The 25,139-nt window shown below is 37.8% G+C and overlaps 1 protein-coding gene across 2 annotated transcripts in view; it reads right to left on the bottom strand.

Moving 5' to 3' along the window:
- Positions 1 to 492: 492 nt before the first annotated feature.
- The window catches only part of LOC149548380 (RNA polymerase II subunit B1 CTD phosphatase RPAP2-like protein), a 67,389-nt gene continuing 42,742 nt past the window's right edge, over positions 493 to 25,139 (bottom strand). For both annotated transcript variants that reach the window (XM_089792460.1, XM_089792461.1), the window contains exons 5-6: positions 24,358 to 24,516; positions 493 to 869 (exon numbers count right to left, since the gene is read on the bottom strand). In XM_089792460.1, coding sequence (XP_089648586.1) covers positions 765 to 869; positions 24,358 to 24,516 — 264 coding nt within the window. In that variant the 3' untranslated portion in view covers positions 493 to 764. The remainder of the gene's footprint in view (positions 870 to 24,357; positions 24,517 to 25,139) is intronic.

Raw genomic sequence — 25,139 nt, 5'->3', positions numbered from 1 at the left:
AATATACAAAACAGAACCCGCTTCTCAAAAACGGTTGCCTGCTGACTTCACCATATTTTTGGATTAATTGTGACTTGACAGCAGGTTGGAAGGTCTCATCACTGGTATTTTTTCTGGATTTTATCCTTTCCAATTGACTTGCAAATTTAATCGAACATGCCAAATATTCTGAAACCACCGATTTATCCAACATAATTATTAACCTACACGGTACAGTGAATTGAAAGTACATGCATTCCCATTATTAACCAGTTTATTAAATTCTTCCCACCTGATGTTTTACCAGAACAACGAATGTGGGGATATCATAAAATTTCAATCATGTCTGTTTAGAAACAAATATCCAATACAGGTGAGCACCAAAAATCTAATTATGATCAAATGCACATGAAAATAAAATCTCTAAGGCAGATTTGAAAAAAACAAAGAATAAACAATATTATCAGGTTGTCATTAAAGTGTAACGAAACAATGAATGCTCAAAGGCTCATATTTACTAAAACGACTGTGAAAACATGATATTCAACAATTATGAAAAAGTGCAATCATCCCAAAACACATTATTTCAACATAATGTGAATTGTAACCAATGTACAGCTATTTACAATTTTGTGTAATTATATTCTCTGATCAGAATATTTTCAATAGCCCCAGCCCCTCATATTTACCTATTTTTTCCAGCTAAAACATTTAACCATATAATTCATATGATGACATCCATTTGCTCATGAAAATGTTAAAATTATTAAGCTCAATGGACGTATCTAGCCACCACTCTGTGACAAAAATTGCGGATTGCGACCAAGTGGAAGCAGAAGCTCTTTTATGGCCTCATATTCATCAAATGACATCTCAGCAGCATTAAGAACCTGAATATTTGCCATCAGGAGAATTTTCAGTTACTTTGCTTCGTCAATTTCAAAAATAAATAGAATTCAATTTACTAAAAAAAAAATATCACGTTTTGTATTTGAAGTATGCTAATTCAAAGTATGCAAGAACTACTCAACATGGCAAAGAAAGTTTATTTGATAACATAAAGAACATTGTATAGTGGGTGAAGTAATACCATGGTAAAGAGATGTTTTGCAATACTCAACCACAGGTATGGTATCAAACTGTTATTCCATGTTTTGTCTATGAGGATTATACAAGTCATCTGTACTTAAAAATATAGAAATAATATTGCAGAGTCCAATATGAAGGGGCACTTGTCCTTACTAATGTTGAACTATTAAATTCAATATCCATAATGAGGAATAAAGAGAGTTTTTTTCTAACTTGAGCTCATTGACCAAAACTTCAGCAATATATAGAGGGTAAAAGGCAACCATGTTTTATTAAAAAGCTCTTACAGAGATTTTTGAGCTTGAGAGATGCAAATCACATCAAAAACTTGTGCAACACTTATCAAAAATTGAATGATAGGCTTGGCCATCCACATATAGTTGAAATTCAACAAATTTCTCTACGCACAGGCTCATTTTGTGTACCTATACTATAACACAGTCAACAGGGCAGCAAGCCCATAAGAAATAAAGACATGTCTACTGCAGTACCTAATTTGATTTTGAGCCCAAAAAGCCCAAGCTTAGGGAAAGGCAAAGCAACAATCAGTCTATACATGGGATAGAACAAACTTGCTACTTCTATATTCCTGAATTCTTGAAAACCCTAATAACAATTATGCTAGTTTCTAACTAGCACCCAGAACCACAGAGAACCCAATAACTTTCATTAATTAACTTCTACGGTAATTTTTCTCTATAAAACTTCTACGTCAATATTTTTCATGACGATGATGACTTCATTCTGCGATAAGCAATCCAAATTGTTTTTGACTTCATTGTGCAATTGTATAATTGGAGATGTTCATGTAATGATTTGTTCCCCATACACGGTTCACAAACAATCTTTCTCTAGACATTTTGGCAATCAGATGGAATACATACGGTGATCTGGAGGCCAATACGATTGAGTTGAGATGGTGTACGGATGTCAATTGCAAACGTATGGACAATGGGGAGGCCCTACGGTATGGTGCGGAGCAGAAGATGTGTTGTACGGTGACAAAAGGAAAGGGTTGTATGGTCTCTGATGGAATGGAGAGAAAGTGACAGGCTGGCCGTACACAACTAGTTGAAAGTCATATGATCTTTGGGAGGAAGTATGGTGGACAAGTGTGGGATGGAAGAAAAGGTCGTATGATGGGCCAAGATGGTCATATGGTAGACAAATCCAGTTGTACAGTAGCACTGGGTATCCGTACAGTGAGCTATTGGAGGGAAATGACGGAATTGGAGATGTTTCGGAACGACAATAATGGACCGTAATTGATACCAATCCAATATATTAACCAAATATTTTATACCATAGTAGAATGAGAGACTTAATGCAACTCCAGATATAGATATATGCATCAACCGTAGAGATGGTGCTCCAACTTGCCAGATCTGAGCAAAGTGTTATAGACGACGGAATAGGGTGAGGGTTGAATCCCACCAAAACCAAACAAACCAAATAGGGAAGGTCTTTCACTTCCGAAACAGAGAACTCCAACAGGAATTCGCAGTACAGAAAAAATAATCCAAATTGCATACCTAATGACTACCTACAAGCCATGCTTAAATACCCATCCGGAAAACTTTCCGAGGGTGTACAAAGATAGCCGACCACAACACAAACTACGGAAACAAAACAAAAATGGGTCCAAGATATATTAAATCAATCGGCCCATTAACAAAAGTTTGATTAATGATTTATTTTATAACAAAAACATTACAATCTTCCTGTCACAAATTTTGCTTTTCCTCAAGCAAATGCAATGATGGATGTTGAAGAATGTGCTCACCCTCCCGAGTTGCGTCGTCCAATGGAAAATGTTTCCAATGTACCAAATATTCCTTCACTGTGCAGTTCCACAAGGTCTTCTCACGTACTTCAATGATCTCGGCTAGTTCCAATATGAGCTTTCCTTCTTCATTGAGCGGCGGAAGGTCTATGGCTACCGTGACGTTCTGTCCCATAGCTTTCTTCAAGCACGAAACATGAAAAACGCTATGAATGCGGCTCCTCCAGCTCGTAGGTGACTTCACCAATGTGGCAAACTGCACAATAGGGGCCATAAAATCGTGGCTTCAGTTTTTTTTTCCCTTTTCCTTCAATGAGGATTGTTGATATGGCTGGAGCCTGAGATAGACCAAATCTCCTACTTCAAAACTCCTCTCTTTCGGTGTCTGTCAACGTACATCTTCTATTGATTTTGTGCCCGTTGTAAGTTTTCCTTCAAGCATCTTAGGATGTCTTGTCCCTCCTGAAGCCAATCCCTTGCCCTTATGCGCAACTGTCACCCAAAACTATGTCGATGATGGAAAGGGGTTCATACCCGTATAGTGCTTTGAATGGTGCCATCCCGATGGACATGTGATACGAGGTATTGTAACGATATTCCCCTAGGTGTATCCATTTGACCCATGCCCGTTATGCTGAAACATAGTTCCGAAAGTAACCTTCAAGCCACTTATTCACAATCTCCATTTGTCCAGCAGTCTGAGGGTGGTAACTAGTACTTAGTGACAATTTGGTCCTTGCCAGGCGAAACAGTTCTGTCCAGAAGATACTAATAAAGCGTCCATCCCGATCACTTACAATGTTTTGGGGTAGCCCGTGTAGACAAAAAACGTCTCTAAAATAGATCGGCTACCTGTGCGCCCTAAAAGTCTGAGGGGATGGCAAAGAAATGTGTGTACTTAGTCAGTCTATCAACCACTACGAAAATACAATCCTTTCCATTCACCTTGGGAAGTCCAGTAATGAAATCCATTGAGATACTTTCTCACTTCTATTCTGGAATTAGCAGAGGTTGCAGTAACCTAGCGGGTAGAGTATGTTCAAACTTGTTCTGTTGGCAGACCGCACATTCTCTTACATACTACAATGTCTCCTTTAAGACCTTTCTATGAAAACCTCTCCCTGAGATGTCTGTAAGTTTTGAGGAAGCCCAGGTGTCCTACCAAGGGTGAGTCGTGCACCTCTTTCAAGATTTTCTATTTCAATTTGGATTCCAGCACTAAAAATATCCGATTCTTATAGTAAATGATGTCATCCATGACTTTGTACCGATCATCCTGGGTGTTGCCATCCATTAGCTCACAAGAAAATGTGTTTTTGGAATATTCTACCAACAAATGTGCTTTCCAATCAACTGAAATCTAGGTTAGTAAGCAGATGGTGAATTTCCTGGACAAAGCATCTACAACCACATTGTTCTTTCCTTTCACATATTCAATGTCAAAATCAAAACCCTAAACCTTGCTTACCCATTTTTGCTGCCTCTCATTTAAGTCTCATTGCTCTAGAAAATATCTCAAACTATTGTGATCCGTACAAACGATAAACATGGCACCCACCAGATATTGTTGGAACTTGGTTAGTGCATGTACGATGGCCAACATCTCTTTCTCATAAATGGAATATAAGTGTTCTATTTGTGTAAGCTTCCTTCATAGGCTATGGGGTGTCTATCTGGCATCAGTATCATGCCAATGCCTTCTCCAGATGTGTCGCACTCTACAATGAACGGTCAAGTGAAATCAAGTAATGCAAGTACGAGACAAGTGCTCATTGCCTCTTTCAGCTTATCAAAAGTGAGTTGTGCCTTATCATTCCACTGGAAAGAACCCTTCCTTGTCGAATCCGTTAAGGGTGCGCTGAGCTGAGAGAATCCTTTAACGAACCTTCGGTAATAATTGCACAATCCAAAAAATCCTCACAATTCTATGAGTGATTTTGGGGGAGGTCAATCAAGGATAGCTTGAATCTTCTCCTAATGAACTTGAACTCCATATTTACTGACAACATGCCCTAGGTACAATATTTATGTCATATCGAATTCACATTTGGATCGCATGGTAAACAAGGACTGATCCTTAGGACTTCATCTAGGTGCTTCAGGTGCTCTTCCCATGTCCTACTATAAATAAGAATATCATCAAAAAAAATACCAGTACGTACTTGCACAATTGTTTGTTGAAGATGTGATTCATGCATGATTGGAATGTAGCAAGTGCATTCGTTAATCTGAACGGCATGGCCAAGAACTCATAATGCCCATAGTGACAACGAAAAGTCATCTTTTCCACGTCTTCTTCCCTCATGCGGATCTGGTGGTATCCGAAACGAAGATTTATTTTCAAAAAATAGACTGTAACATGTAATTCATCCAACAACTCATCTTTCATTGGAATGGGATATCTATTTTTTATTGTTTTTTTGTTCAATGCATGATAGTCCACACATGTGCATTGTCACGTAATTCTTTTTGACCAATACCATTGATGACACGAAAGGGCTAGAATTGGGACGGATCCATCCTTTCTCTAATAGTTCCTGAATCGTCCTTTCTATCTCATCTTTGAATTTCTCAATATGGCGGAAGGGTGTGGTTATGACCGGCTTGGCTCCTGCTTCCAACTTGATAGTGTGTTCAAACCCTCGATGAGGTAGTATGCTAGGAGGAATGTCTATAAAAACTCAGTCATGATCACTCAAGATATTTTGGAGATCATCCTAGGGAGGTATCTATTGCCCTTTTATAGGTTCTGTCAAGACAAAACAATGTGCAACCCAAGCAACATCATCATGCCGAAAAATTGCCTCGATCCTGATGGAACCTTAATTTTTGCAAAAATTAAGCCCTATTTATAATGTTGGAAATGGATATATCATCATCAATGTCAAAATGTCAAAGTCAAAGATATAACCAAAATGCATACATATCAATGGTGGTTGATCTATGGAAAGGACTGGGGAACATACATTCAATTATGATAGGCCTATTGGCTATATTTAATGTTTTAAGAAGATTCAATGAAATCTCTGCAAATGACAGATAATATATCAATCTTTTCAAAGATGTGTTTATGCTGGGTGAATATTTGAAGAAAAATCATTGTTATAGAGTTACGGATAACAATGAATGAGCAATTTCAAAAACCTTAAGGATAGTTGCAATATTTTCAAATAAAATCATGAATGATGCATAGGAGACTGATAGACATCAAAGGGATATCACAGAAACAAGGTATCAATAACATCACTTCATAGAAGATCCTATGAATAGATCCATCAGTATTGTTCACTGAGTATTCAATGAAATAGCTTTATTATGTTACCGTGGGTACAGAAGGAGCTTTCAGTGATAGGAAAAACATCATACACAGCATATAACCGCAATAGAGGCAAGAGTGAGGACAACTAAGTATAAGCAATTAGTTTGAAGTCAACTTCCAAACATGGCAAAGAAAGAGTATGAATCCGACTTCAGCAGGAATGAATAGAAAGCAAGTATAAATCGAAGACATGAACGAATCTAATGAAGTCATGCATTTGGAAAGCACCCTCATTAAATTTCAGGACAACCATGTATGGAGGTGCGCAAGGGATCAGGTTTGTATAGATAATTAATGATCAAAGGTGTTTTTGTAGGCGATATTGTTTCACATGGAGATGTAGTTCAAAATCTATAGTGATGCACGGGTATCAATCGCTCCAGATAGATGTCAGTCCACATGCCTGGCATAGATGGATATTGTTAATAAGATTCATTGCAGGAATTGAAGATGAAGAAATGCCACCGTTTTAATTATCATGGCTAGTGAAACCTTCGATTGTGATATGTAAAAACATATATGTCTGTGCGGAAGCATCCCTAGGTGCCTGCAGAAGCAAAAGATAAGGTTGCAATGTCGACTGATCACTTTCAGCTCTTCGAATGGATGCCCTTGCAAACATAATTTGATTTTTAATGATCACGGCATATAAGTTTATAACTTATGTTTTGTGATAATGTTTATGAAATAGAATGATATAAGGGAAGGCCCGATAACAACATAAGCCAAAACAACAAAGGTAATACCTACCTTAATCAATTAGTGCGATTAATATGGAAGGGGTGTAATTTATTTTTATAAGTGACTTTTGAGTTTGGAAAGTCACATTTCTTTAATTTTTAAGATATAAAATGAGAGAAATGTAAAGCAACAAGACATATCCAATATTCGGAAAAACATTCATATTCAGGGGATTATTTTATATTACTTGTACGAAGGGATAAGAAGTTCATTATGATTTTGTAATATAAATTCTATTATTTTATTTTTATAATAAAATAAATGTTCTTTGTTTATTATTAAAAGGCGTGGAGATTTAAACTGCAGATGAGTTGTCCTTTCTAATTATTTTTGGAATTTTGTATACAATTTAAATGTCAGATAAGTGGACATGATCATCTAGCATTTAAATTCGATCATCATAGATAGTGTGAAATATTTAATTGTGTCCACATTTGTGTCCAGTTTATCTCCCTTCTAGAGGAGTTAAAGTTCAATCTAGACTAATTTAAGATTGCATAAATATCTATATTTGGAGTTGTGTAAGCACAACAGGTACTGCACAAGGACTCACACTTTCTCTAATCAGACTCTTCTTGCACTTGCCTTTTCAATTCAGCCTTTTCATCAGGTGTCAATCTATGTGGTGCTTTATTAGGCAAATTAACTCCAAGTAACAAATCCTTACAATGACTTATGCTTCTCACAGGTGGTAAACCATCAAGTACATTATCAAAATAATGTCTTGAAACTTCACTAACAAGAATTCAATCTCAGGTGCATGCTCTAACTCATCTTGTTTCTTAGTCTTTCTAGGAATCAAAGCAAAACAAACATTTTGTACCTTCATATCTCTAGCAAATTGATTACCTTTAACCAAACATACTTTGACTATGGTACAGTGATTCTCCTTAGGTTTCTCTACCAAGAGCGACAATATTTGTTTCTTTACATCTACCCAAATACTATACTAATTCAATCTACCATCATGCAAAGCTTGTCTATCATACTGCCAAGGTCTTCCCAAAAGAATATGACAACAATCCATAGGCATAATATCACATAAGACTTCATCATGATAATTCCCAAATTTGAATTTAACAAGGCATTGTTCACTTACAAGTACTTTATGCTCCTTCTAGATCCAAGCAACATGATAAGGCTTAGGATGTCTCAATCTTTGCAACTGCAATTTGTTAACCAGTTCCTTAGATGCCAAATTATCAGAACTTCCACTATCAATTATTATCTTGCAGCACTTTCCAGCTATCCTACACCTGGTTTTGAACAAATTTCATCTCAAGACATGCTCTCTATCAACTTCTTCATTCCACAAGATCCTTCTTAACATTAGGTTCTCACCATTTTCAAGGTCATTAGGAGTTTCAGCAACTTCCTCACAAGCCAAAGTGCTTCTGCTATTACCTCCAACCCTCTTTCCAGAATTAGTACATTCAAAAGCTCTATGTCCTTCTCCACATTTATAGCAAGTACCTTTAAACCAAGATCTTTCTTCTCTTTTTCCACCATTATTATCCCTAGTGTAACCAGTATAGCTACGTTTAGTGTAGATACCTCTTCTACCCGCAGGTTCTTCCTTTCATTCTAATTTTCCTTTATCTTGTATTGTGATGTCAAATCTGCTACCTTCTCCATATGTTTTTCCTTTGCTTCTTTGAAATCTGCCACCTTTTCCTCTCTGTCTCTAATCATGTTTTCACCAATCTTTCTTTAGCCTTCAAAGTGTACTGGTATGCTTCTTCTACACTGTCCATCTTAACATAGCTGATCTCATCTTGAATTGATGTCCTCAAACCATTCAAGTATCTTGCCACCTTCTCAACTTCATCATCTACATGTCCAGATCTATTATCCAATCTGTAGAATTCCTCTATATATTCCTTCACACTGATGTCCTTTTGTCTCAAATTTTGCATCGGTCTCAACAAATTAACTTGGTAATCAACAGGGAGAAATTTCTTCATCTTTCCAGTCATCTTTGCCCATGTCCTGATATTTTCTTTTCCTCTTTTTTGTCTCTCATTTTTTCAAAAGATCCCACCAAAGTGAAGCATGACCCTTCAACTTTGTAACTACTACCTTAACCTTCTTATTATGAGTACCTTCATACTCGAAGTATTTATCCATCTTAGAGATCCAATTCAATACAACATTAGTCTCAAGTCTTCCATCATAGCAAGCAACTTCAACAAGTCTAGCATTCACCCTAGACAAAACTCTTAGAAGCCTTTCCTCATCTTGTTCAACCCCAGGTTCGGGGTTAGGATTTGGTGCTGCCTCTTCATCATCACTAACATCTTCAAGATGTACACCTCTTCTCTGCGCTATCTCCAAAGCTTCAAGTCTCGCTGCAATCTGCCTCAACATGTCCATAATAACATTATCAGCATTTGCTCTACCACTAAACATTTTAACAATAGTTCCTACAAGATTGTAACCTTTTGCAAGTTATAGGTCAGATTCTCAGATCTACCACCCTACAACCAAATTCACCAAAGTTCTCCACGAGCCAAGCCTCAAGAAAGAACTCGCTTTGATACCACTTGACGCAAGGAGGTACAAGGATTCTTGAACAACATGTGGAATAAACTCAACTTAAAACATTCAACACTCCCTGCTCAGAGATGTACATGGAAGCTACACATAAATTAATGAAACCATAGAGAACACAAGGACAAATGCAGCATATTTGTAGGTGTAATTATTTCACTTCACATATAAAGAAATCATAACATGCCCAGCTGTGAGGCCTTCTGGGTTGCGGCTAGCTCACATCTACCACCATCTTTTCTCTAATAATGCTTCTTGATTATTGATTACTACTTCCCTACATCTAACCAAGCTTCTTTTATGGCTAGCTAAGCCACAAGTCGGCTAATCAAGCATTTAATTACAATGTAGGTCCATACTTGGAAGAGTAAATCAAGATCCATGCAAACAACAATATGAAACGATGCACACTTAAAGGTAGGTCTACACGTGTGTCAGGAATTGGCTCCTAACTGCGCAAGACACCACATGATCAACGAGAACCGCACCAATCGGAACAACACATTTCACAAGACGAAAACAACATGAAAACAGGACTGCAAAGAATGACATAGAACTCGAGAAATGTAGAACATAGATAAGATTAATGTCCAACAGAAGACCACAAAAGGACTATGGGACTGAGAATTTACAACAAGACAGCTAACAAGAGAAGGAACACAAAACTGTGTTCGAGAAAAGTAAACAAGAAACAAGAAGAGAAGAGAAGCAAAGAAGTGCCAAAGCAAAGACTGAGTCCTTCATTGGCAAAAAGAAATCAGTCACAGAAAGATATGACTGCGGGTGAACATTAACCTTGATCTATCTATGTGAGCTCCTAAAGGAGTGTCGCTGTCGGGAGAAACTGTTGCAGGGTCTGACAAACCTAGAGTGATCGGTGGTACTGGACAGCCTTTTCACACCCCGTGACGAAGATAAGGTTGAGAAAAAAGGCAGTAATGAGTTGATCAGAGGTATGCCGGCAAGAAAGTAGTGACTGTAAAGTACTATCGCAGAGCAGGGTGGCCTCCTGAAGATAAAGTGCGAGACACCACTGGCCAATGTAACTAAAGAAAGTTGAAAGAGAAAAACAGTCACAGAACAGACAATGAAATCTCCCTCTGATCTCATAAAAGATAGGGCAACGGAAAATAAAGTGTCTCTGTCTCGACCTTGGCTAAAGTACATAGCTGACAAATCTAGTCTTCGTTGTCCATATGATGGTTGGTCTGAACCCGAAAACGGTGAGAACCAACTCTGAAGGAGCCCAGAGAGATACACAGGGCATGACACCAAAGTCGAGATAGATATCTAGGATGAACAATAATCCCATCACAAATCTCCAAAAAGTGCTCAGCATAGAAGGCCATCCTCGGACGTAAACCTCCAGGAGGGTTACTCCAGGTAGTGATAATGTATTGTCTCTAGATGTCAAGTCTAACATGCTTAATTAACTCCTGACGTGAGGGGAGGAGATGAATAGGGGCATCCAACGAGAACTAATATGGAGGGAGGTGGTCAATATCAATCCCAATCGAGCTCAACACAAAGGATGTCAAAGCATACCAACAGCGAGCTCGAGAGCTAGTATCAGAACCCACAGTCGTAGCAGAACAGTAGTAGGCCAGGTAGGAGTATCTATATCGATCTCTAGTCGAATCCACAAAACCACGAAGGAGATGAAGGAACCAAATCAAGTCAAATATGGCCGCAAAGTCTGAAGGGATGAGCATCAAACTCAACTAAAATAATACTATGAGGAGTGAACTGGTGACATCTAATGATATGTCGTAGAAGCAATGTTTGCACCCGCTCGATCAAGGCCCAATTTGAGACAAGGAGAGAAGGCCCCCAAACCACTTAGCCATAAAGAACAGTTAGTCGAACTTGGACAAGGTATCCTGAAAATGATGTCTGAAGCACTATCTCTCAAGCATAGCAAGAGATCTCATACCCTTACTGACTTTGGATTGAATCGTCGATCTCATACTAAAGCGGGGTCCAAAGAACTTCACTCCAAGATACATATATGAAGAAGTAATCTCAATCTCCTGCCCCTGTAAGAAGTGAAGATGAGAGGTCTTTAAGCAATTAAAGACCATAACCCGAGTCTTCCCCAGGTTAACCACAAGCTATTGCTAGTCACAAAAGGAAGCCAAACCATCAAGAAGCCTTTGTAAACTCTCTGGAGAAGAAGCTAGAAGAACCACATCATCCGCAAAAAGAAGAATGGAGATCAAGACTTGATTCAAGTAGCATCCATCGAGGAGCCAAGAGTTCAAAAGGAAGTCCTCAAGCTCATCAATATACAAACCAAACAAAGTGGGGGACGAGAGGGCAGCCCTGTTTAACCCCAATGATGCTATGGATCGGAACTGAGAATCCCTCAGGAGTCCTAAATCTACCCAGCACAGTTGCGTACAATCTCATAATAGCAGTTAGTAGTATCTCAGAAATCCCAATCACATGAAGCCTCTGAAATAGAGCCATCGTAGGAACGAAATCAAAAGCCTTGTAAAAATCAACAAAGCAGCAATATACTTTCGTTGATCTATGTCTAGCCGCCTCAATAATAGTCCGTAAAGTGAAAAAAATGTGATCCATGGTCTCGCAGTCAGCACGAAAACCTGTCTGACCTCTAGCTCTACAACCTCTCCTGTCAAGCTCTCTAGATAACATAGCATTAAGGGTTGTAGCACACAATTTGGCAAATGTATGTCCGATCATAATGGTCTTGTAGTTATCGCGGTCAAAGACAGGACCGATCTTGTGAATCGGATAAATCAGATGCCTTGACCAAGAATTAGGGAAACCAGTACAAACCACTCTATTAAAGAGTATAGAGAGATAGGAGCCAAGGACTGCGACACCAAACTTGAAGAGTTCGGCCTAAAACCCCTCCTCATCAGCTGCTCTGCTACATCTCATGGATCTAATGGCGTCATAAATGTTGGAGGGGGTGAACAAGTGACAGTAGGGAGCCGAAATGGGATGGATAGATGGCTGCCCAATAATGTCATAAAGAGCACTGGTGTGAGAGGTTAGGGAGCGAAAGTCAAGGGTGGAGAGTAAAGGGGGACAATGGGGGAACAGGGTGGGCCAGAAAAGCTGGGGATTGCAGATAAGCATGGAGCATAGGGATTTACACTAAGAAGCGATAAAGGACCGTTTCTTACAGCAAAGAAAACGGAGGTAAGAAGAATGCAAGAGAGCATAGTCGGAGGAATGAGCCTCAAAAGCATAACGCACAAAGCGATGGAAGGATTTGCAGTCAGCATTGAACCATTAGTTCATAGAGCATGTATTACGGCGTTTTCTTCTAAGGGAGAGCGAAGAGAGGTGAGGGATGTAAAGTATAGCGGACTTCCAAATTCCTGCAGCTAGTACATCAAACATGGAGAAGGCCTCGCAAGAGTCACTAAAACAAGTAGGGTTAAGGAGCCTCTTAAGATGAGAAGAAAAGAGCTCTGTCACCATCAAGGAAACGAAAACTAGTAAGGGGATGTGTAGCAACAGGCAAGAGGTGAGGAGACTAGAGAGGAGGCAACGAGTGAGGAGAAATGCAAAGTGCAATATTGAGGAGAGCATGGTCCGCAAGAGGAAGGCATGAGATAGTGAAGCTATGAATGAAGGGGATGAAGGAGGGAGAGGTGAGGGCATAGTCCACAATGCTTGCACCCCCACAATCAGGCCAACAGGTAAAGAGCTCAGAACCCAGGAAGCATGAAAGACCGTTCAAGATCACAAGTCCAGAGGACTCACAAAGTTGTACTAGATGATGACCATAGCAGGAAATCAGCCCAAGAGAATCATCAAAAATACGTTGAAGTCCCAAACAAGTCAAATCAATCTCTGAGGTGCAAATTAAATCAGAGCATCGGTCATAAAGAGGAGTGTGGAGTTCTCTTGTCTGCGCATTGAAATCCCCAAGAATGATGATGTCTCGCAAATCGGCAAACTGAGAGACACTCATAAAGGTTAGCAAATGGATCTCTGTCCTCGGTACCATGAATAGCATAAGGAGAAGAAGCTAGTGGGAAGTAGCAAACAGCAATGAAGATATCTCTCTAGCGGTGACTCTTACAATCATACGGACCCACATGAATCTAGCATATGTGTCAAAGTGGATCTGTAATCAAACAACCAACACATACAGACCCATGGACCCCACTGGAAGCACAAACCTCCTCTCTACAAATAGATATTCACTAATAGCCTGTAAACCCCAGAAGAGGATGCATGGGACTCTCATGGGTCTCAGCAATGACCAGTATATCAATGGACCCCACCACATCGTGGAAGAGACCGAGTAATGACCATAAGGAACCATTAGCATTCCAGCAGTTAACAAGAAGAGAGCAAGTGGGAGTCTCCCTCTTGTCTGAATGCTGGCGAGACTGTCATTTGGCCTTGGGGGCCTATCTCGCTTCCCATCCATTGGGGGGGGGAATCACGAATGACTGCTTTAAGATTTCTCGACATGAGTAAAACTGTGCATAAGATGAAAACAAAAGAAGCAACGACTACTTCACAAATAGCAAATTGGTACAAAAGACAAGAAATATTTTTGGTTGATGCAAGATTGCTCAAAGACCCAAGATGCTCCTGCATCAACAGTGTTTTTTAGATTGGAGCTGCTAAAGGAAAGTTAGCAGATAAGTTTTACATTAGGCCTTGTTTGGCTAAGGTATATGATGTCATCAACTAAATGGTTTAGAAGATAAAAATTATAATAAATGCAAATGAACAAGATCGCAAGAAAAATTCTTCAAAGAACTAAATCAAATCATGGTACAGAGATGAAGCAAAATAGAAGTCATTTACATCTTCTTGCCTTTGCATATAGTCCTAAATATTATAACTCTTAGCTCCTTTTTGTTGACACAAGAATTCTCCCATATAGAGATTCTAAAGTTGTTCAAGGGTACAAGCCAGCACTTCAACTCTTTGGTGATCATGACATGTAAGATGCAGTGAGGGCTAAGTTCGTGGGTTTTGCAAGCACAAACAATTGTGGTATGAAGAACCATACCCTTGTGAACAACATCTTGTCATCAAAGTTTATCACATTGGTTTTTTTCTTTTTTCTTAAGTTTTTTTTATTTTTTGATTTTTTGATTTCATAACCCTAAACTGACTAATTTTGTCTTGATAGGTTGCTAGTTCATCTTCATCTAACAGGAACTTCACACACACTCCTCCATCCACTCAATAAAGCATGATAGACCACACAAATAAAGACAAGGGAGTCAGTGCTTTTGCGCTCAAACCTATAGTTCCTTACAGAAATACAAAAGAAGTGGGATATTGAGCAAGAGCATATTGTGTTAGATGCTTCTATTTCTCACCTTGCTGCACTTTAAGTTGATGATACCTATGAGCCACCTAATGAGCATGAAAGTGATAGTGTCAGTGCCATTTGTGGTTCTTTTAATTTACACAATATACATAACCTAATATGGAGGATATTTTTAATGACCCATATGATATTTGATCAGTGATGGCTGATTGTCGATACTTGACATCATTAATTTTGAACTTAAATATATATCATGACAATCAAGTTTGACTAATATTTAACTATAACACGGTGGTGTATTTTGCTACTTTATTTGACTATTTGTATGCTGGTGTATTTTGAACTTAGTAATTGCTGCAGATACGTATATACTGTTTATTTTGGTGAACCCAAAACAAAACCAACCCCAAAAATATTTGCCCATACCCACAAACTGAGCTCTTAAACCCAAACGCAAACCAATAACTTAGCTTTTACAGTGAATAAATATTCAGCTCCAAAGAAGGCAAAAAGAAAGTGGTCATCAATCATCAACAATTGTCAATTGAATGATAAAACTATGGCGATCCCCTATCTAGCTCCAAAACATGCATTGCAGAAGGTTGCTAATTCAATGCTTTTCTCATAATTTGACTTTAAATGTGGTCTAGATGATATACAAGCAAATGGGGAAAATCAACCAAAGACAGTTTTTAGTTATTCTTTTGGCCAGTATGAATGACCAATCAAGCCCTTTGGCCTACTGAGTGCTCCTGCTTATTTCTTGGGGCACATGGATAAAAATTTAAAGGGACTTCTGAATTTTTCTGTATTTATATTGATGGCATTCTTTTTTTGAGTTAAATTTTAGATGAGTATTATCTCCATCCTAAAACCTTCTATGATTTGGCCATTAAACCTAGTATTATATTGTCCATAAATAAAATTCAATGGTGTAGTGATAGGTGTGTGTTTTTAAGCAATAATGTGAACAATAGTATTCTTGACATTTAGCCTCAAATCAAAGTTCTTGGGTTTGAGCTTCAATCTTTTCTTGGGATGCTAAACTATGTCAATACTTTTTACCCTTTGTCAAGATATGAGACAGACTCTCCAACAATTGTTGAAAAAAGACTAGTTTAAATGGGTTGAGCAGCATACAGCAACAATAAACAAGATTAAACATAAGACAAGTAATCTCCCTATTTTACATGTACCATCCACCTCTCATTGATTCTTTATACTAATGAATCTATTTATACCTGGGGTGGTGCCTTATATTTTGTAAAAAGATAAATAAGGAATATGTCGCAAAATATATAAATGGTGTCTTTCCAGATTATGTCTAAAAATGTGTTTCTATTAATGAAATCTATGGCGTCAAAAAGCATGTAGAAAATTTAGTCTTGCAATTAATGCATCTGCTTTGTCATAAAAAACCAGAAGTTTCCTACATTCAAAGAAAAAAATCATGGTAGGAAAGTATGCAAATGGTAGGATTATTCCAAAAAGTTCAATTATATTAACAAACAGATTCCAAATAAAGATCATGTCATTGCTAACTAGTTCAGCTGAGATTTTCCATTAAACAACAAACAATTACTTAATTCTTTGAACCCTCCTCCTCTATTTAATTGTTTGTAATGTCTCCAACTCAAGCCATGAGGCTTAACTAGCATTGGTTGTCCTTTCCTTGGATTACCTAGAGGAAAAGGACTTAGACCATCATTGGGTAAAGTGTTTGTCTTTGGCTTGTTCACTATTATATTCTTCAATTGTGGGCACATTGTTTTATGCAACTTTAGTGATTCCTGCAATAAAGGGTCAACTTGTCCATCTTTTTGAATTTAATGACTTAAGTGACATATACTTTTAAGTGATGCAAATAAGCATGTGCCCATAGGTCAACAAACTGTGGAATTTCAAAAAGTCTATTGGCTCTTTTTTGGAGATTCAATTTGCAATATAGGAATGAGTTGGTAATAGATCAAGGGTTGAGGTTAAATCAGCCATTTGGTGGTTATTATATAACATTCTAGGGATCTTTTAGAGCCCATTATATTATCAATCTTTGCTCTACTGCTGCTGCAATCTTTCGCATAAGGTTTAGAATCTTTAAGTACCCTTGGTTTCGGAGAGACATATGGGCTTCCCCTACTTAGAAGGGTGTGCTCTGGTGGAAAGGCTTTGGCCTGTAATGTCCCAGGCTCCCAGCACCTCATTTTCAAAGCTACAATTCATTATAAGGTTTGAAGGCCATTATTTGAAGGTGAAATTCAAGCATCAATTCAAATCTAGGCTATCAACAATAAAGTGTATTCATGTTACTGAGCATCATTGAAGATAGCAAAAAGTACAAGTGGAAACAACTAGAACAGACCAAGCAATGGTTTTCTAGGTATTTTTGGCAAGGACGTATAGGATTTGAGGACGTTGCTGAGGTATATGTGTCTACATCTGCATACTTGAATGATTTAATCATCTTCATCTCAGAAAAATAAAAGAAAATCAATATACATTGTAAACCATTTTTGAAATTTCTGGGCAAAATTGGAGTGGTTTTCTATAATATTTGTCCTCTCAGAAATTTATATATATTAGCAATCAGATCACTAATCTAAATTTGAATCAAAGTTTGTTGTAGAATTTATTTGCAAATAAAGTATTTGAATTTTTTGTACCCTCTTTTTGGGGATATTGTGTTCTTCTATTATCCCTATTTGGGGATATTACATTTTTTTGAAATTATCGATGTCAACTTTTATTCCATTCAAAAACCCATGTGATCTCGAAACCTCAAAATAGGGATTATTTAAGTTATTGAGAATATTTTAAACAAGTTACACGCAATTTAAAATCTATTGGTTACACTTCTTGTCCCACTTATTTCAGTAGAGTCCGAGAAGAATGCAAAATCATAAGAATGATGACCGACTTTCATTGTTGACATGTATTGATCTAAATGGAGAGTCTATCTGGATGCTAAAATAACTAATCGAATATGTAAATTTGTACAGAATGTAAGTCTGCCCATGATTAATATGATTGTTAGTTTTTTAACAAATGGTTGTACTTGTTGCCACATGTAAAGAACCCCAATTGGTTCCAACTCCACAAACATCAAATTACTTCACTTTTGGATGTTTGACATTTTGTCAAACACTTTGCATGCATCCTCTATCTCACTATCCTTTATTTTCAAATTGATAATGACTGCTTGAAATGATGTCGAATGTGATTTAAGTACTTCCAAATGGTTACTAAGATGTCTGGCGAATAACTATAGTGCAATTGCAATTCTTCTAACCTTTGGAATGCATATAAATGTCACACACAAAGTAAATATGCACCTACAGCAGCTAGACATTAATGCAAATAGTTGGCATCAAAACTAAATATCAACAAGAAAGCTTTTAACATTCAACTCCTTGTGACTCCAATGATATTAGAATTAGATGCAGCTGATTACAAACTGAAATGTCAAGCAAAGTCAATGATTTGCGACTATGGTATTTGCACATTATTATAACAGCACTCAAATAAATTGCAACTATAATTAAAGAACCTGTTAGATATGGCGCAAATTGCTTGCAGCTGGTACAATCTTGAAGCCATACTATGTATATGCAAAACTAGAATAGGAGATGCCGCTTGCAGTCTGATCTAATCACCCAAATAAGTCTGGAAACACCTACAAATTTCCCAGCGTGCCCTTTTCTTGCTGCAGCCTTTACCAAGCCTCCTAATGACGCATTTAGGTGTTATCAGTCACCGCACAATGAGCAGGGTTTAATGGCGTCAAATGGCAGATATCCACAGTGTTAAATCTATCTCCACCTAGATCCCTGTAGAGACGTAACTTGCATCCATCCATAACAAGGAAAAATGGATATCCAATATCGCCCGCTAGATCAAAACTCCCTACATGCCGTACCAATCTGCCATGAGTATGAAGTCTATCTGTGCGAGAGGAACTAGTACTCCCAAAGCATCTATAACATAACCCCAATATCTATCCTCCACAAAATTGTCATGGATATGTTGACTCTACAAGTAGTTTGCTACTAACTTGCAACTACCAACCCCATCAACTGCACATGGTGCAAACCCATCCCCTAAAGGATGGTATGAACCTGGAGCCAACCCACACCTGTGTACAGGTTAAAAGAGAAATGATCAGCACTCCTCATTGTGTAATTGCAGTAAAATGCTCCAATATCTGTCAAAGGCTCATCAGTACTAAACTAGGGAATCAAAAAATGGCTCCAATCTCTGACTCTAAATAACTAGTCAGGCAGGATCCTAGGTAAGCCTCTTAGCAAACCCAACCACAAAATCCTTGTGGGGAAGCATTATAGCTAAGGTCTCTACAATCTTTTCCACCAAATACCGAATACCGCAAGAACCCTAGATGAGAGTACCCTTAGAAGCTCCGTATGGTCCCTCTTGCAAATCCGATCTCTCAAGCAAATACTCGATAAACAACCCGTGGAGTAGAAATTATATGAAGTAGCACCAACCTGCTTCCCTGCAATCCATAGTTGATCTCTCTAAAACTGTGGCACTACCAATTGTTTATCCCCATCAGCTATATGAGATGAAGTAACAGGATTGTTTTCAGAGGGAAACATCCCAACATGAGAATGAACCTCCCAACCAGATGATACTCGGCATGTGTCTAGTGAATACAAGCGAGAGGTGTCGTGAATTGTCACACAACTCGCAACTGAATCCTCCTCTACATCACAATGGCTATCAAAAATCTGCCTTGGATCACCTCTTAATGGACTAACCTTTGGAGAACCTCATGGGACAAGAAGTTCTCTACAATCCTCCACTGAAGCACTCATCTCATATGAAGTTATTGCACTCCTCTCAAGGATGGATGTAACTGCATCCTCATCGCATCCATCATCCCTATCCGTGGAAGTCAACTTGCCACCAACCACCACTACATTTAGTTGAACTAGATCTAGAGCTACTATAGACTCTACATGCTCCAACTCCACAGTTACCTCATCCAAATGTGATTGTGACTCCTAAAGGGCTAACTGAGTACAATGCAAAGAGTCCACAGTCACATCAAGCTCATGGGTGAACTCATCAACCTCCTTTCCCCTTGAGGCATCATAAAATACCCGATCTCTCTCGAGCAAGAAATCCCAATCTACTAACAATGGTAAATAATTATGTCTCATGATCCCAATAGCCTCTCTGAGAGCGTGAAACTCCTCAAGGGAAAGACTACCATCATAGTGCTCATCTATCACATGAGCGCCTCGACTATAGGCAACCAACATTTGATGAGCAGTATCAAAATGCTTTAACGATGTGGTAATCATGTTATTGCTAACATTCAGCTACCCAATTAAATGATTAGGAACTCGTAACTACTAACTCCTTTGCATGTCCTCTAACCCAAACTTGGCATTGTGATAGGAAATTGTATCTGCACTACTCACCACATGATCACTAACACCATGTTTGCTATCATCCTCGCACACATCAACAACCGAGGTACTACTAATGGGTACCTCTACCAATACCTCCTCTGAAGTAGTGTAAGCCATTGCTATATTGAACTCCTTACGTGTCTTTGCTTCCCCCACATCAGTAAGTCCCTATAAAACACGATCCTGGGACCCATAATCATCTAATAACCCCTCTAAGTCATCACTCAATGTCTAACATGATATACCAGACTCGTTGCAACAGAAATCATCATCATGTAAATATTAGAGGTCCCCACATCACTAGTATCAACACCATTCAATTGAGGTCCCTCTACTATCGCCTGTTGCTACATACATGACTCAACATCATCATGTAGATCAACTTCACTAAAGCATAAATATACATCACCTAACTCCTCCATAACACTCAAATCATGAGTGTCATAATTGGGTAGCTCCATGCCCTCATCTATCCCATTTGGGAAGACTATTGTCTCCTGCACTGACTCAACACTATGATAGTTGTCATAAAAATCAGAAATGTCAATGCTCATATCCTCCACTCAGTCTTCAAAAACAACACCATCATCAAGAGAGTTAAACTAACAGTGGTAACAACTACATCTTCTACACTCGCACCATCATCAACGTACTCACATAAGGGACTACTATCCTAAAAATCAGATGCTACATACCCATATCCACACTGCTACCAACTAATGTAAGAGTGCCATCAGAGGTAGTGAGCATGTCCTCAGCATTTTCTGAAGCACTAACCCTAGAATCCTCAAACTGTTGGAACTCAATGCTATTGTTCTCTAATGAAACAGACACATCCACATGTCCCCGTGTAGAATCTCCAACCTTGTAACTACAGATAGGACTAGTGGTTGTCCTAGTAAGCACACGATCATCTTCACCATGATTACCAGCTACTGAAAACTCAAGGTGAAGACTTTTGGATGTCTCACCTGTAAAAAAACTCTAGTTGATCTTCCTACATTCTCAGTGAAGACCTTTTTTAAAATGGAAACCATATACCTAGCTGCCCTATCAACTGTCATCGGATCTAAAAGTCTTGCTTCCATCCTTTTCTTATGCTGCCTAAGCTTTTCCATACTTTCTATCAGGGCATTTGTTTACTTCATGTTATTCAATCGGTTTCCACATTTATTAGATTTCATGTATTTGTCCATAAATGAAGTGAAAGAATTGTTGGTCACTCAAATATCAATAGTTGGACCAAAATAATTATTTTTCCCTACCGCACAGGATGGCAAGAAACTACTCTAATACCACTATAAAAAAACCTAACTGGTTCTAACTCCACAAACATCAAATTTCTTCATTTTTGGAAGTTTGACATTTTGTCAAACACTTTGCATGCATCCTCTATCTCACTGTCCTTTGTTCTCAAACTGATAATGATTGCTTGACATAATGCCAAATGTGATTTAAATGGTTACTAAGATGTCTAGACAAAGAACTATAGTGCGATTGAAATTCATTTGACCTTTCGAATGCATATAGATGTCACACAAAGTAAATGTGCACCTACAATGGCTAGACATTAATGAAAACAGTTGGCATGAAGACTAAATATCAATGAGACAGCTCTTGACATTCAACTCCTTCCGACTCCAATGATTTTAGAATTCAATGCAGTTGATTACAAACTGAAATTTCAAGCAAAGCCAATGATTTGCAATTATGGTATTTGCAAATTATTATAACAGCTCTCAAATAAATTGCAATTATAATTAAAGATACGGCATCAAATTGCTTGCAGCTGGTACAATCTTGAAGTCATACTATCTATATGCAAACTAGAATAGGAGACATTGCTTGCAGTCTGATCTAGTCACCCAAATAAGTCTAAAAACACCTACAAATTTCCTAGCATGTCCTTTTCATGTTCAAACACTATCTATTACAGGAAGTTGCAGTCTTTACCAAGCCTCCTAATAATGCCTTTATGCATTATCAGTCACCACACAATGAGCAAGGTTTAATGACGTCAGATGGAAGAGACTTATGATGCCAAATAATGGAAGCTAATGTCATACACAAACCCCAAATACCAGCCTAAGCTGAATAATATAGAAGGCCTCTGTGCACCAAGATTCTTAGACACATGAACTTCAAATAACCACAGTCTGAAACAAATTTTGAAGGCACATAAAACGCCCAGCTATCTTGATTTATTTGCAACCAATAAATACCAATTTTGGTATACAATGACACCAAAATTGTGATCAGAATAATTAGAATAATTTACCAGATGATTAGACCACACTTCACCATGTCTTTCACTGGCTCAAAGTTTGAATCAGAAGAGGAATCAGTCCTGAAGAAACCCTTGTTAAAAACCTTCAATAACTTCACAAATAATAATAAAATAGCGAAGAGAGAATGAATTATTTTTCCTCCACAAAGTCTCTTTTATAATGCAAAATGAAGTGAGGCTTCCCCAACATACTTTTCACTTAAGATGCTTCTTGCACACACTTTTAAATTATAAGACTTAAATGATAGTCATTTATTAAGAGTGACTCAATAAACAACTTATAACATAAACTCAATAAATTGACCCCATGATATGTTGATGAAGCCAAACACCAGGTGCCTGCATTGCACTGCTAAACTGGCTTACTACAAATAGAAAGTCTACCAACAGAGACCCTCAAGTCAATCTATCACCTCATGAGGGTTGCAATAATGAACTGACCAGCCTTGCTGTAGGAACCCGCAAAAATGGGGACATTATAGAACCCCGAATCACAAAAGTCCCAATAATGAACTTAATTATCCAACAACAGTTGAAACTGAGAATCTTTTTTTTCAATTGATTGCCAACTGAATGATGCTGCTGTAGACTGGAATTCATTGCACTATTTTCAAAACCGAACTACGTATGAAGCCATAAGTCATGACAGTTGATGAAGCTGAAATGAGCTGGCCCATTTCCTCAATAACAGATCCAAGCCTTTGTCTAACCATAGTATTGATACCATATCATTTAATAAATTAATTGCTTTATGATCAAGCAAGAAAGACCAACAACATTGGCCATTTGACTCGATGGTCCTTTTTGGTTAACCATTTTACTCCATAATATAGATTAGATGTCATTTTACTAGCTCCATTGGTACAATATTTTCTATAAATGTGGCTCTCGAGTTCTTTTGAACATCAAGAGTAATCGAGTATTCGAGAATCATCTTAAAGACTTTAGTCTCCAAGCAGTCATATGTTCTTTTTGTGCACTTAGTGTGATCTCAAGAATCAAATATTGCTTTGCATATTGTAAGAGAAGCCCTGTAAGGATTTTCTTTAAGTTATACTGAGAAGCCATAACCATTTGACTATCTGTGTCTGATGTTTTGCTTACTTCCACCTAGTTGTATGACTTCTTGATACAATATGCCAAGACAATCTTATACATGCTTGAAACGTCAATGACAAATATCCTTTTTTTTAAACTTAGAAGAACCGTGACATATAATTTACCATAAATATCTCAATATCAAAACATAAATCAAAGGCCCCAAGCCACGCTCTATACAAGCTTTTGAAAAATAAAAAAATGTGATTTCTATTTGACACAATTTTCATTCAGTGTTAGTTGTACATGCGAGATTTCTCAATTTGGATCCATAAGAAAACATAAGATAGAAAGAAGATTAAGTCACAGTAAATGAAGATGCGGTTACAGGTAATAATGTAAACTATAAAATTAACATTTCAAACGTAAAATTCAGAAGAAGAAAGAGTACATAGAAGTTTGATAGATGACCATGAGTGCTCAAGATATAACCATCTAGTAATAGTCTAAATATGACAATATTGGATTCTGTAAAATAGCTGTTAACGCAAAATAAAATCATGGTAAATAAGGAAGAAACTACTTATCAGTAATAATGTGAGCTATAAAATTAGTATTTCAAATGCAAAATCTAAGAAGATTCAGTACATAGAAACTTGATAGGAGACAATAAGAGCTCAAAATGAAGCCATGGGCATGCAAAGAAATTAATGTAAAAATTCCCGGATTGCTTTTTCACAGATGCAAAGCCAAATTTATCAGATTTGACACAAAAGGAATTCTAATGTTATAATTATTTTGTGAAAAGTTTGGTAGGCATTTGTCAAAAACTCTTCAACAAAAACAATAAAATTGCTTTACCTTTTCTATCAATGGTCGTTTATTCATCATTTGTCGCCCAAGAGAGGGAATGCGATGCACAGAGAGTGCATCTAAGAAAAGAGTGACAATAACGTGCCAATGCTTCAAGCGAAAAGCAGGTATTGCATCAACAAGAGTCATTGAATTCAAGAAACGTCCCTGTAGCAAGCACAAAAAATTAGTGTGCCACAAGCATCTTCATGCAAAAACTAACATGCTATTGCCATCATTGTCAGACATAATAAAAAATGACTGTTAAAATGACACTACTATTCTATAATTAAATTTGAAAAAAATCACTTCAATAAAACCATGTTTCAGCAAAATAAAACCAAAATTATTGTAGGTACACATGTCAGGTCCGATTCTGGAAAGTCAGCAGTTAGGTTACCACATGCAATGCCATAAATATGAAAATCCACTAATACTCAAACTGCAAACTAACTGCAAAATTTTGTAAATGGTTAAGCTCAGAATCGCATGTTGGCATGCCACAGCATGACTAGCTGACAATTTAGACTTTGACAAACTGATTTTCAACAATAGATTAATGCACCTAACAGAATGGGTCACAAGCATGCAAATATAAAAAATGTTAGTTACCCTGGTTCGTCGTTTTGGCCTCCAGACCTGGTCTGGGTTCGAACTAGTTCGTATTACGGGTCCAGTTTGGCAGAAATACGGGCAGGGTTCAAATTCTGGGGACCAGCAGCAACCGAGATCGAACCCGAGCAAATTCATGTTGCCCAGAACGAACTTCCATCAAACCCGAGCAAATTTTG

The sequence above is a fragment of the Cupressus sempervirens genome, chromosome 7 (assembly GCF_028749045.1).
Source record: "Cupressus sempervirens isolate cs-2001-9-10 chromosome 7, ASM2874904v1, whole genome shotgun sequence".
Lineage (NCBI taxonomy): Eukaryota > Viridiplantae > Streptophyta > Pinopsida > Cupressales > Cupressaceae > Cupressus > Cupressus sempervirens.
This window is presented reverse-complemented; position numbering and strand designations above follow the sequence as displayed.